The sequence below is a fragment of the Aspergillus candidus genome (assembly GCF_002847045.1).
Source record: "Aspergillus candidus strain CBS 102.13 unplaced genomic scaffold BDW47scaffold_6, whole genome shotgun sequence".
NCBI lineage: Eukaryota > Fungi > Ascomycota > Eurotiomycetes > Eurotiales > Aspergillaceae > Aspergillus > Aspergillus candidus.
In genome coordinates, this window is record NW_020194011.1 from 639,265 (window position 1) to 651,825 (window position 12,561).

The 12,561-nt window shown below is 54.9% G+C and overlaps 4 protein-coding genes across 4 annotated transcripts; 2 read left to right on the forward strand and 2 right to left on the reverse strand.

Annotated features, from left to right (window-relative positions):
* Positions 1–34: 34 nt before the first annotated feature.
* Positions 35–2,644, forward strand: BDW47DRAFT_100546 (Mis6 domain protein). Its single transcript, XM_024811459.1, has 4 exons — positions 35–247; positions 296–349; positions 417–1,444; positions 1,498–2,644. The coding sequence occupies exons 1-4, from the start codon at positions 217–219 to the stop codon at positions 2,590–2,592; spliced, it is 2,208 nt and encodes a 735-aa protein (XP_024675140.1). The 5' UTR covers positions 35–216; the 3' UTR covers positions 2,593–2,644.
* A 28-nt stretch (positions 2,645–2,672) lies between these two features.
* BDW47DRAFT_100547 (post-initiation translation factor DPC29) lies at positions 2,673–3,706 on the reverse strand. The gene is made up of 2 exons (XM_024811460.1): positions 3,472–3,706; positions 2,673–3,396 (listed from the first exon to the last, which is right to left on the reverse strand). The coding sequence occupies exons 1-2, from the start codon at positions 3,680–3,682 to the stop codon at positions 2,771–2,773; spliced, it is 837 nt and encodes a 278-aa protein (XP_024675141.1). The 5' UTR covers positions 3,683–3,706; the 3' UTR covers positions 2,673–2,770.
* Positions 3,707–3,967: 261 nt separating this feature from the next.
* On the forward strand, positions 3,968–10,491 carry BDW47DRAFT_134209 (AP-1 complex accessory protein LAA1; the record flags this gene model as incomplete). Its single annotated transcript, XM_024818036.1, has 6 exons — positions 3,968–6,501; positions 6,556–6,912; positions 6,971–8,245; positions 8,296–8,527; positions 8,576–8,877; positions 8,935–10,491. The coding sequence occupies exons 1-6, from the start codon at positions 4,036–4,038 to the stop codon at positions 10,489–10,491; spliced, it is 6,189 nt and encodes a 2,062-aa protein (XP_024675142.1). The 5' UTR covers positions 3,968–4,035.
* A 658-nt stretch (positions 10,492–11,149) lies between these two features.
* Positions 11,150–12,215, reverse strand: BDW47DRAFT_115679 (aromatic alcohol reductase; the record flags this gene model as incomplete). Its single annotated transcript, XM_024814828.1, has 2 exons — positions 11,150–12,094; positions 12,147–12,215. The coding sequence occupies 2 exons, from the start codon at positions 12,213–12,215 to the stop codon at positions 11,150–11,152; spliced, it is 1,014 nt and encodes a 337-aa protein (XP_024675143.1).
* Positions 12,216–12,561: the final 346 nt, after the last annotated feature.

Genomic DNA, 12,561 nt, shown 5'->3' on the forward strand with positions numbered 1-12,561 from the left:
TATTTCAGCCAGATTATTTTCATTCTTATTGATCTGTACATTCACCCTGTAAACATAGCTTACTGCTGTGCACGCTCTCTACAGTTCTAATTAATGCGACATACATAGCTTGCGCAGAACGCGAAACAACAGCCCAGGACAGGCGCGTAATTGTTCGCGGAGAGAAGAGAACGTGTGCAGACTACATCAGGAATATTGAATATCTAGTCATTGTCAATGTCATCAGACTTAGAAAGAGAATTGCCAGGTATTTTTCCAAATCCCAATCGACTCACCCAATACTCACTACTCCCAGGCTCGGAACCGAGGCCAACCAGCCTGCTTGATGCGCTGGAGCATCTAGAAGCAGGTAAGGCTCATTTACCCAACTGATGGGATATTCATTGGTCGCTGTATCATATTCTTATTGTTTGCAGTGGCCTTCGTGCCTTCGAAGCAGCGATACACGGACGCTGGCCAGTTGGCCAAAATCATCGCGTCAAATGCGTATGAGAGCGGAATCCCGCAAGCGGCTCTGGAACGTCTAGTCAAGCTCCTGACACAGCCTAACAATCTGGACCAAGGCACGATTACTACTTTGTTGAAAAACCTTTACCCAGTGGAGGGAGTCCCGTCTAAACTGGTCACTCAGGTTGTGTGCTGCCTTGGCCCGAGCAAGAACAAGCCGGCCCCCGCGACGCAGAATCTGCTCTTGCGATGGCTGATCCTGGTTTATGACTTCTTTGACGACAGGGCCCATCTGTCGAAGCTCTACGCGGTGCTCTTCAACTACTTGGACATGATCAGTCTGCGCAAGCCGCTCTGCCATCTTCTTTCTTTCATTACGCGGCGCAAGCATGTCAAGCCATTCCGGATTCAAGCCCTTATGGAGCTTGTTGTGAACTCGGGTGGTGAAGATAAGGAGCTGCTCACTCTAATGAAGGTCTTCAAAAATTACTGCCCGGATGTCCTCGTGGGAGACCTTGGGGGAGCCGGAAGAAAAGCGCTTTTCTTCAAGCACCCGGACCCCGAATGGACCAACCATGTGAGAGCTCTCCAGGACTCGAACGCAGAGAGGCTCCGAGAGACCCAGTCCTCGCGCTTTCAAGTGGTGCTCCGCGGAACCACCAAGCGAAGCAAGATGGAGGTGCTTGTCCCGAGCGTCCAAACGTCTCGGGTGTCGTATAACCATACGTCTCTCGAAGAAATCCGTGGGATTGATCATTTTGTTGAGAGGCTTGAAAAGATCGAGCTCCCCAATCAGATCGTATCTACAATTGGAGACAACCTGGCCCAGAAATACTTGTTTCTGGTGCAGCCAGAGCCTGCGAAGCGCCGGTTAGACGACTGGCTAAGGAGCTTTTTCAGTGATCACTTGGAATCCGGCGGCGATTCTGATGATGAGCAAGTGGAGTCATTAGGCTACGTACTGAGTCTGCTCGTGGACTATGTACGGTATACAAAGGTACCTCCACCCTTCCTTGCGCACAACTTGCCAAAGCGCTCACCCTTGTTTAGGAAATTCCAGACACGGTTGCCTCGTTCCTAAAATCCTATATCCCAGTGTGGAATGGAGTTGATAACAAGGAGCAAATACTTCGGCTTCTTGAATACACCCCAGTGGCTGATTACGATTCCATACGACGGGAGTTCTTATCGCCCCTGGAAAATTCCCTGTTACATCAAGCGTTGCCGGCTAAGGGCGGCCTTCTTGACTTTTACTCCTCCTTGGTCCGTCAATGGGGAGTTCACTTGAGGACACAGCCGCTCGTACCGGGCGAGAAAAAACCTTTGGATCACCTCCTATCCCACGCGGAGCTATTAGCCCTGTCCATCCTCGAGTGCCCATCCACACCCCAAGACGGCGACAGCGATGCCACCGACACGAAGCCGATCACGCTATCCGTGGTTGAATTCTACTGCACACTCGCAGAATTATTTTCGTACGCGTCGGTTAACGGCAATATCCGGATTACCATTCCTCTAGCGCCAACTGTATACAGCCTCGTCTTTACCCCAATAAGCTCGGTGATATCCATCGTGAGCTCCGTGCTAGCCAGCTACAAGGCGTCCTTCGAGGCATCCATGACATCCCAAGTCCTCCAAGTGCCCGACTCCACAGACGCACTGTATCCAACCCAGCTAGTGGGCCAATTCAACGGCTATATCATGGACATCTGCAACCTGCTATGGCGAAACCGAGCATTGAACAGCGACGATCCGAACGCCCTGGGTTGCCTGATTCCGGCAGGAACCGTAACCGCACTCACGCAATACATCCGCGAGATGAACGAGGCATCGCGGGAGAGGAAGCGTGACATTCCGTTCTCCTATAGCATGCCGTCGCTGTTCTCGCTCAGTCACCATGCCGCGCTGTCCAACATGTCTGCGGCTTGCTTTGCTGGGATCGAGGACGAGACTAACCGGGAGGATCAGCCCCGGTTGACGAGGCCTGTTACTCAAAAGGCGCTGAATGCGCTGGAGAAGGATGGTGGTGCTAAGGTTAGTTGGCAGGAGTATAGGGTGCGGATGCTGGACTGGTTGGAGGCCGATGGAAGTGTGGGCGTTGGCAATCTGATGCGGAGCACGATGAAAGCGTTGCGTAAGGAGTGAGGTAGATCAATGCGAGAACTGTTGTGTCCGAGATAGGTAGCCGAATCGGAGAGTACAGGGGCTCTGGATATGACAGATAAAAATACACGGGATTGCATCCCCGCTGCTAGTCTACACTATTGTACATAACATGGTCACGTCACGGCGCTATATATACAAGGCAAGGCTCGAACCACGGTCAGAGCTGCTGCGTCGCGTTCACATAGACATCCCGAACAGCAGACTCCTCCCGAAGAAAACCGACGAGATCCTCAAGTTCTTTGACGTTTGCTTCGTCCTTCACCTCCACCATGGTATCCTTGTTAGGATCCCAGATGATCTCCAGTTCTTCAATGGGGAGTCCGATGAGCTTCGACAGAGAGTCTCCCACCTTTTTCGTCTCCGTCGGCTCAGAGAACACAACCAGCCGACCGTCCGCATCGGCCGCAATATCCATAGCCCCGGCCTCGATCGCTTGGTCGAGGTACTCATCCGGATCCACGCCCTCCTTCTTCTCGAAGACGATCCGCCCCTTCTTCTCAAACAGGTATGTCGTCGGAGTGATGGTCCCGCCGTTATCCTTAATCGCATATCGAAGATCCTGCAGGAGGCGCGCTTTCTGGTCCGTCTGGCACTCGATCACCGCCGCAACCGAGTGGGGCAGAAGCGCTTCGATCGTGACCTGCTCCAGCGCCTGTCCCGACACGCTGACCCCCTGACCTCTCGCGATCGCCCCGTCGATTACGACTTTTGGGATCCCGGCTCGTTTGGCGTTGGAGAGGGCGAGCGTCAGACGCGGGTTGAACTTTATATCTGCTCCCCATACTTTGCGTGGAGTCAGCCGGGGTGCATGCTAGGATTGACTTGCGAGTTGTGATGTTCGACGGCGGGACAACCTACGTTGTGTGGCGCTACTGATCTCCTTGGCGATGACCTGTCGTTCCTTACTCTTCGCCTTGTCGTTCTTTGCCTTGTCATGTCTGATGGTGGACCATCGGTTATGGCCCGACAAGCGCGAGGGGTGACTCGTGAAGGTGCGGCGCAGAGTGGGGGACGCGAGTAAACTCGAGCCCCGACGGGGATACCACTGTTTTCCCAAGGCCAGTGCCATTGTAAGTCTTCTAGCGTACCTCCCCTACCACAATTGCCAACGCGACTTAATGGCTGGGACGTTGCGATATAATACATCCAGAATTACTATGAATAGAATGGACGGACCGAGGGATTCTCCGGTTCGAGGCCTTGGTTCCTCAGGAATCCCCTAGTTATCTAATCTCCGGCGGTTCTTCTTGTTACGTATATTATTATTAAGGGGCGGAGGGGAATCATTAACTATTGTCAAACTGTCAACTGTCGACTGTCAACTCATGAGGCTCTTTCTCTTCTCTCGTTACGATTTCGCTTCTCTAGGAACTCAATAATTGTATTTCATGGGCGGCACTTGGGCCGAATAATTCCCTGTCAATGTCTTCGTCTGAACCCGCTCCCTCGCCCTCAACTCCTCCCTCCGACAATGCGACGACACCCCCCCGTGCGGAGCTGGACGTCGCGAAGCTCCATGCGCTCCCCTCCGAACAGCAGGACCTCTACCTCCTGACGTTCACCTCGGACCTCGTGCAGCATATCTCGGAGCTGGACAAGGCACAGGTGTCGTCGCAGCAGAAATTCCTGAAGAAGGAACTGTTCAAGATCCTGACCCTCTCGTCGCCGACGATCACGCGGGTGATCCGCAATAACCTGGGAAGGTGTTTCGGGGCCATATTCACCAAGGGGGATCGCGGGATACTCTTCGAGACGGTGACGGAGCTGCTGGGGGTGCTGAATGCCGGGAAGAGCGAGGAATTGAAGACCAAGTTCGCCGCAGCATATTGTCTGGGCGAGGTCTTCGCTGTGGCCGGGGAGAGCGTGTTCGCACAGTCGGGGATTGTGACGTCGAGCTTGCTGAAGTCGCTGAAATCGGCAAGCAACCATGTGGGATATCGCGGGTCGATCTTCGCTGTCCTGCGCAAGGTGATCGGAGGGGTGGGTGTGCCGGTGGATGAGGGCACCGCGCGAGACGTCTGGAAGCAGGCTCGGAATGCTGCCACCGGGGATAAGTCGACGTTTGTCCAGGTGCATGCATGTCGTTGTCTCGAGCAGCTGGTCAGCGCGACTCCCTTCTTCGATAACAGCCACGACTTCGACACGTTGAAATTGGTGATTTGGAAGGTGATCGACAGCCCGGTCGCTCCGGTCCGACACGCTGCCGCCGTCTGCCTGGCCCGGGCGCTGGCCAAGTTGCATGCGGCGGATGCTCGAGTCGTAACCGTTCCGAAGCCGAAGAAGTCGAAGCGCCAGTCGAAGAAGCCGGCGCCACGGCCGGGTGAGGAGGAAGACCAGGAGGAGATGTCAGAGTCGTCGGTTGCTGCCGCGCCCAAGAAATCCGAGGCACGGCTGTACTTCCTCCTGCCCGACCTTCTTCGTCAGCTCTCCACGCAGTATTTGAAGAGCACGACGTCGAATCGTTCCCGGGCGGGCATCTCGATCTGCTATAAGCACGTTCTTCGGGCCCTGGGCGACAAGGTGATCGAAGAGCGGTATAGTGATATTGCTAGTCACCTCCTTTTCGATCTCCTGAATCACCCCACCGTCACCTACAATCGGTTCCGGCTTCTGATGACCCGCAAGTTTGTCAAGAGTATCTTGGAGGACACCGTGGGTCGTGAGTCGCTTCGGGAAAGCAGTCAGGTCAACGCGGCCAAATGGTTGATCAACAATATCCTCAAGGATTATCCTCAAGTCATCCAGGAGCGCCGGGAGCCTAGTAAATATACCTTGACCAGCACTCTCAGTGCCTTGTCTTCGTTGATCTGCTCCCTTGGCTCTGCTTTTGCGTCGCTAGCGGAGAGCTGCCGGGAAGCTCTGCTCCAGGTGCTACCGCACCCCAGCTACACTGTTCAGATCCACGCGGCCCACTGTCTCCGCAGCTTCGTACTGGCGTGTCCGAACCAGTTGATCTCCTGCGTGACGATCTGTCTGAACAGTTTGAGCAGGGAGGTGGGGCAGCTGTCGACCCCCCGACAGGCACCGCGGCGGTGCGTTGGCTACGCAAATGGACTCTCGGCCATGCTGAGTACCTCTCGGCTCCAGCCGCTCTATGGCTCGGTCGAAGTCTTCTCCCGGGTGTTCACCCAAGCGACGGACCTTTTGAAGACGAGTAGCAACTCAGAGTTGCGCGCGGCGAGCACGCAGATCCAGGTAGCGTGGATTCTAATCGGTGGCTTGATGCCCCTGGGCCCCAGCTTTGTCAAGATCCATCTGTCCCAACTCATGCTCCTGTGGAAGAACGCTCTGCCCATCCATCTAAGCAAGGAAAACTCCGCGCGGCGTGGGAACCTGGAAATGAGCTTCCTGGCACATGTCCGAGAGTCCGCCTTGGGATCGCTGCTGGTGTTCATGGAGTTCAACAGCAAGTTGATCACCGCCGACGGCGCGCGAAGGATCGCTGCGCTGTTGCAGAACACGGTCACCTTCCTTGACGACCTGCCTCGCCAGCGAGCCACGCATGAAATCTCCCAGCGTCTGCACCCCTCGTTTCATTTGCAGGATACCGCAACCATGGTCCGGCGACGTGTGTTACAGTGCTTTACCAAGCTCCTTCATGTCCATCCTCAGACCCACGGTGATGTGATCTCTCAGACAAGCCTCCTGGGTCTGGCCATCTCGTCGTTTGCGGACCCGGATGCCACTCAGTCTGGACCACTGGAGAGCTCGATCGCTGCCTCCACTGCCCAGTTCGAGTCTCTGTGGGATCTGTGCGACAACTTCGGCTTTGGTGTGACTGGCTTGGCTAGGAAATACGTCCGCGCGACTCTTTCTGGCAAGGATGAAACTGACAATGGCCCGTCCTGGTCCGCGGTTGACTCGGCCGACCAAGCTATTGACGATGCTGTGAGTATTTTTCGTTCCGCATCACCTCAACCTCTAGAAGCTGACCCATTGCAGTTGACTTTCCCTATCTGCCAAGCCAGCGAGCATGACTCCATCCTCTTGTACTCATCCCGGGCTGGTGATCATCTTTCCGCTGACCCGCACGCGACGGGTGTTGTCAATGCCGCGGTCGAGCTGTTCTCTGTGGCTATCCCATTACATGCCCCGAAGGTCCAGGAAAGCAGTGTCGAACAAATAGCCACGTTCCTCACATCGCAGTCTCTCCAGCGTAATCCTGGACGCAAAGCTGCCCTGGTTGTCAACGTGGCTGTGGCGTTGCTTCACGCTTTGAAAGCATCGGGCAAAGACAACGGCGCGACGATGGGACGGTTAAACCCGGCGACGGACAAAGTATTGCAAGAGCTTTTGCAGGTATGTGACGACTGCTTACATGCGCCATTGACTGGGATAAAGTAGCTGACGGTATTAGAAATTCGTCACTGACCCTGACCTGATCGTGCGCACGGTGGGCGTCGAGGCACTCGGAAGGCTATGCGACAGCTCCGGAAATGCCTTCACCAACGCGCAGATCAACTGGCTCGTTGATACCATCGTGGAAAACCGCGAACCCAACGCGCGTGCGGGATGTGCTGCAGCTTTGGGTTGCATTCACTCCCAAGTCGGTGGAATGGCAGCAGGTCTGCATCTCAAGACGATCGTCGGGGTGCTGATGTCGCTGTGCAACGACCCTCACCCGGTGGTGCATTTCTGGGCGCTTGGAGGCCTGGAACGAGTTGCCAACTCGGCTGGTCTGACCTTTTCGCCGTTTGTGTCGAGCTCTCTCGGCATGCTGGCCCAGCTTTACAACGCCGATACCCACAATGTCGAGGCGCAGATGCTAGCCACCTCCAACACTGAAATGTCGTTCCTCACCCCGGTGGTTGTCAGTCGTTGTGTTGATTCTCTGATCAATGTCCTGGGCCCCGATCTCCAGGATATCGCCAAAACGCGCAATCTGATCCTCTCCCTTCTGCGGCAGTTCCAACTGGAGGACAATCCGGCTCTGGTCACCGAGAGCTCGAAGTGCTTGGACCATTTGTCCCTGTATGCACCAAGCTATGTGGACTTTTCCGGATACGTGAGACGGCTGCAGCACGAGCTCTCTACAGACAACCCACTGATGAGAGATGTGGCTATTCGCGCCTTGAGCAACCTCATGAAGCGAGACGCTACATCCGTCATCCAGACCGCCACGCCGGCCCTGGAAGAGGACCTCTGGCTAGCCTTCGACGACACGCCGGATAACCCCATTCTCAGGAGCATGATCCAAGACTGGATGCAGCAGACCGCTCTCACCGAGACGGAGTTGTGGATTCAACGCTGTCAGAATGCATTGACCAAGACGCGCGCAAAAGCAGACGAGGTTCCTCTTTCCACTGCCCGGCCCGCTGCCAACGATCTACCAGATGATGAAGTCGCGGGCTTTGCATCTGCAATTGCGGGACCAGGACAGACGGAAAATGCGAACGAGACCGTCGCGGGCCAGGAACTGCTGAAATGGCAGACTCGGAACTTCGCCATGAGCTGTCTGAGTGAGCTTTTGGCCACCACGCAGGAAGCCATTCTGCCAGACCAGACCATTCCTGCCGAGCTTGCCCTCCAGCAGAAGGTGGGTGACATTGTGCGAATGGCGTTCTCGGCGTCGACGGCGAACGTTATTGAATTACGTGTGTGGGGTTTGAGGATCATCGATCAGGTTCTTCGAGTATGTATTATCCTGTTTGTTGGCTGTTGCAAAATCTAACTGTTACCTAGATGTTTGGCAAGACTCCTGATCCCGATTTTGCCGAGGCGTCCTTGCTTGAGCAATACCAAGCTCAGATCGGATCGGCCCTTACGCCGGCCTTTGCTGCTGATTCTTCACCAGAGCTAGCATCAGAGGCCATCAACGTGTCTGCCACGTTCATCGCTACAGGTATCGTGACGAACGTGGATCGGATGGGCCGGATTCTGAAGCTGCTGGTGCTGGGTCTGGAGAACTTTTCGAGTAAGTCCAATGCAACGACCCGTGGAAACCTATACTGACTCGGCGCAGAAAACCCGGACACCACGGAGATCGGAGACCTGAAAGGACTCAACTCGAACGCCAGAGTCATGGTCAAGATGGCTCTGTATTCCGCCTGGGCACGACTGCAAATCGCTAGCATTGAACAGGACTACCTGAACCAAGTGGTGCAACCGTATATTGCCAAGCTGACCCCGTTGTGGCTCTCTTCGCTTCGGGAATTTGCACGTCTTCGGTTCGAGCCTGATATCTCTGGGAGCTTAGGCACGGGCCCGCTGGGGAGTGATTTGGATGAGGTGTATTCTGCTTTGAATCGGGAGACACTGTTGAAGGTGAGTTCGACAGAACCAAATAGCGCATAGGATCATCGGCTGACTGAATTGGTTTAGTTTTACCAAGATACCTGGCTGAGCCTGGTTGATGCAATTGCCGGTCTAGTGGAGAAAGACATAGACTTTGTGTTCGACGCCTTGGATGGCAAGTCGCAGATCGAGAACAAGGACGAAGAGAAAGCGCCGGAGGACAAGAAAGAAGGAAAGGGCCACGATATCAACTACCGCGATGAACCGGTTGCCTTCTTTTTCGTGCTGTTCGGGCTGGCGTTTGAAGCTCTTGTTGACCAGTCTACCACGGCATCGCAGCGATTGGAAATCCTCCGGGCTCTGGAGAGAATCCTGCGACCAGTAATCTCTGGCAACGCGATTTATCAGGACGCCATCTTTGGGGAGACGATGGATTCGCTGGATCGCCTTGCGCTGACGGAGGGGATCCCCATCCAGAACGTGATTGTCGAGATCGCGCGCAACCTGTCGTTGGATCACCCCGCCGCCAAAGGCAGCGAGAACAGAAGCGACCATCTCACCGACGACATCGAGCAGCTCTTCGAGCTGACGAGAAGCATCATCCTGGTCCTTGCAGGCTTGCTACCCAATCTCCGGGAGAACACCCCGCTGGCCCGGTTCACCGTGGGAACAGACGACGCCCTATCGCTCATCCGCCTCTCCCTCTCGTCCCTTGTCCAGGTCGCCTCGATTTTCCCATCCATCATCCGCAACGACCTCAACGCATGCATCCTGCACATCTTCACCACCATCCTCGCCACAGGACTATGCCAAGCGCAAGTCGTGCCCCAAGCACTCCCCATCTTCAAACACTTCGTCCACGCGATCAGCCAACCCAGCGAGGAACCCAGCCCCGCCCAAACAGACAACCTCAAGGTGGTATCCCGCCAACTCCGCGGCTGTCTCACGCGGTTCCTCACAACCCTCACCATCGCCCAGCGGCGCGAATCAGACTCCTCGCTGCCCTGCGCCAAGAACACCCTTCTCGCCATCACCATCCTGCTCACAACCGGCAGCCACGTTCTCCCACCGCAAGACCCGGTGATCCCACGGGTCCTCACCGAGCTCCTCGACTGCCTCCAAGACGTTGGTCTCGCCAACGTCGCCGCCGGCTGCCTCCGCTCAATCCTCCTAACCTCCACACGGTCCCTGACGGAGGAATCCATCTCGCGATTCCTCTTCCCCCGCCTGGTCAGCTTCCTCATCGGCTGTCCCTCCGAACACGGCGAAATCCCCATGGACCCAGAGAACTGCAAAGCGGTCATATCCCGCACGATAGTCTCCTACGTTCCCACCGCGCGCGACGTCCCCACCGCACTCTCAATAGTCCTCTCCGTGCTCTTAGCCCGCGCCAAGCGCGACGGCTTTTCCGTATACAAGGAGACAGCCGGCCATCTGCTCGAGCTGGCAAAGGCTAATCCGGTCGTGTTCCGCGCGCTGGTGGCGTCCATGACGCCGGAGCAGAAGACGCTGCTGGAGGAAGTTCTTCGCTGTGCGGAGGTCGATACCGATGGGGGTGGTAGGAGGGGGTCGAGGGATTCGATGCAGAGTGGTGGAGCTGGGCAGCAGAGTATGCCTAGTATTGCGTTGAGGTTTGATTTCTAATGATCTCATATATATTTCTTTTTTTTTTTTTTCATTCTTATCGTTTTCGTGTGTGTTTTTCTTTTTTTGTTTCTCTTTCATGATCTGTTATAGAATTGATGTACGTGCGAGTGGGATTTATATACCTGACTACTACGGCGTCATTGTAGAGCTGTTGTTGATTAATTGATTGGCTGATTGATAGATGGGTTGATGGTGGATGGATAGACGATGAATGATAGATGTTTGAACTTTACACATGATTAACAGGACGTGCATGCTTGAGTAGTGGTGATATACAACATACGCGTGCTCTTCTATACCTCATTTTAAACCCTCTTTTACATCTGCAATAAAGTTAGACACCCGAAGGCAAGCTATCATCCCCACCATCCTTATACGGCCAGTTCCGCCAACAAATCTCCCGCTGACCCATCTCAGCCTGCCAAAAATAAGCTATAAAAAATTATCAATTTATATCTTTTTCTTAGAAACACTAGAAATATCCTTCAACAAGTTTAAGTAAAAGCTTGGGTTGGTATGCCCTGTTCACAACAATGAACTGATTATTGCTTCTATATATAACAATCTAAAATACCTTTGCCCATTATCCCTGACGCTCATAACTTCTCACCCACATAATCCCCCTCTATAACCGATTCAAGTTTATAGACACCATCTAAGCCGCCATCCGCTCAACACGGCTCTGCAAAACCTCAACCAGATCCACCCCAGCCTTAGTCCCCTCATCCAAGGTCTCCTCCGGCAACCCAAGCAGCCCATTCTGCGCCTTGGCCGAGAACTCGCCCGAATCACCAGGGTAAAACATCCTGGCATACAACATCTTGCCAAAACCAGCCATATTCCCCGTTCTCACCAGTGCGAGCCCATCCTCGTACCTCTTCTTGCTAGCCTCATGGGTGACCGTCCAGTCCGCGTCGGTGGTGCCCGTGACGCGCTTGACGCTCTCAAACATGTCGTTCTGGCTGACCACGAAGCTCTTAATATACACTCCCCTGTTAAGGAACGCAGACACGGCCAGACTCTTGTCGTTCTCATCATCAGGAAGCTCCTTGAGGCTCAGAACGCTAGCCACAGCGCGCCCCACCTGCGCCAGCGTCGAGGTCGAGATCTTCGCATTGCCATCGTCGTAGATAGTCAGGGCCCGCTTGTCAAAGTCGAACCCGAAGCGCGCCTCCCCGCCCGCCAGGCTGTAGTCGTACCAGAACCCGCAGCACACGGTGATCCACTTCATGCCGAGGCTCTCAATCTCAGCCCGTTGGCCCTTGCCTATCGGTCCCAGCATCGTCTCGTTTTCGAGTCTGGCGTTGTCAATGTCCCCGCCGTACCCGTTGGGCATGACGTAGGGGACGCCCGCCTTGGCGGCTGCTTGGACGAGCTTGCTGTGGGTGTCCCGGGGGGCGGTGGGGGCCATCGTGATGATCAGGAATTGCTGGTCCTTGAGCGCGGCGATGAGGGTGGCTTCGTCGGCATAGTCTACTGGGGCGACGAGGACCCCGGCGGGGAGGGTGTTGGTGCTGTCTTTGCGGGTGAGGGCTGTGATGGTGTGTTTGCCGGTTTGGAGGAGGGAGGTGACGATGTTTGAACCGACGGTACCTCCAGCCTGGGGATGTTAGTGTTTTGTAATGGTATAGATGGTGTTGAGGGGTGCTTACACCAACAATGGCGACTCTCTCAATGGCATTCTTGAAGCCGGTGGGCTGGTCTTTGGCGTACTTGGGCATTTTGGTTTTTTGGAGTGTATCAAGTGTATCAACTGTTGCGATTGTTGCGATTGTAGTTGAACATGGACAGCAGAAAACGCCAACTATTTATACTTCAGACTCCGTCCGATTTCTCGATATCCAGGATCGGACTCGGAAATTGCGGACCCAATGTCCATCGTATATCCGACTCCATCTGTATAGAAATTTCAACTTGATTCGTCGTGAATCACAGAATACAAGTGCAGTCAGCATATCGCCGCAGCAGCCGTTATACCCTGCCTCGGGGGCCGCAGCGGCCGCACGCGGGGATCAGTACAATCTGACAGCGGCCGATGGACGGTTCCGCATTTGCCGTCGCAGCCGC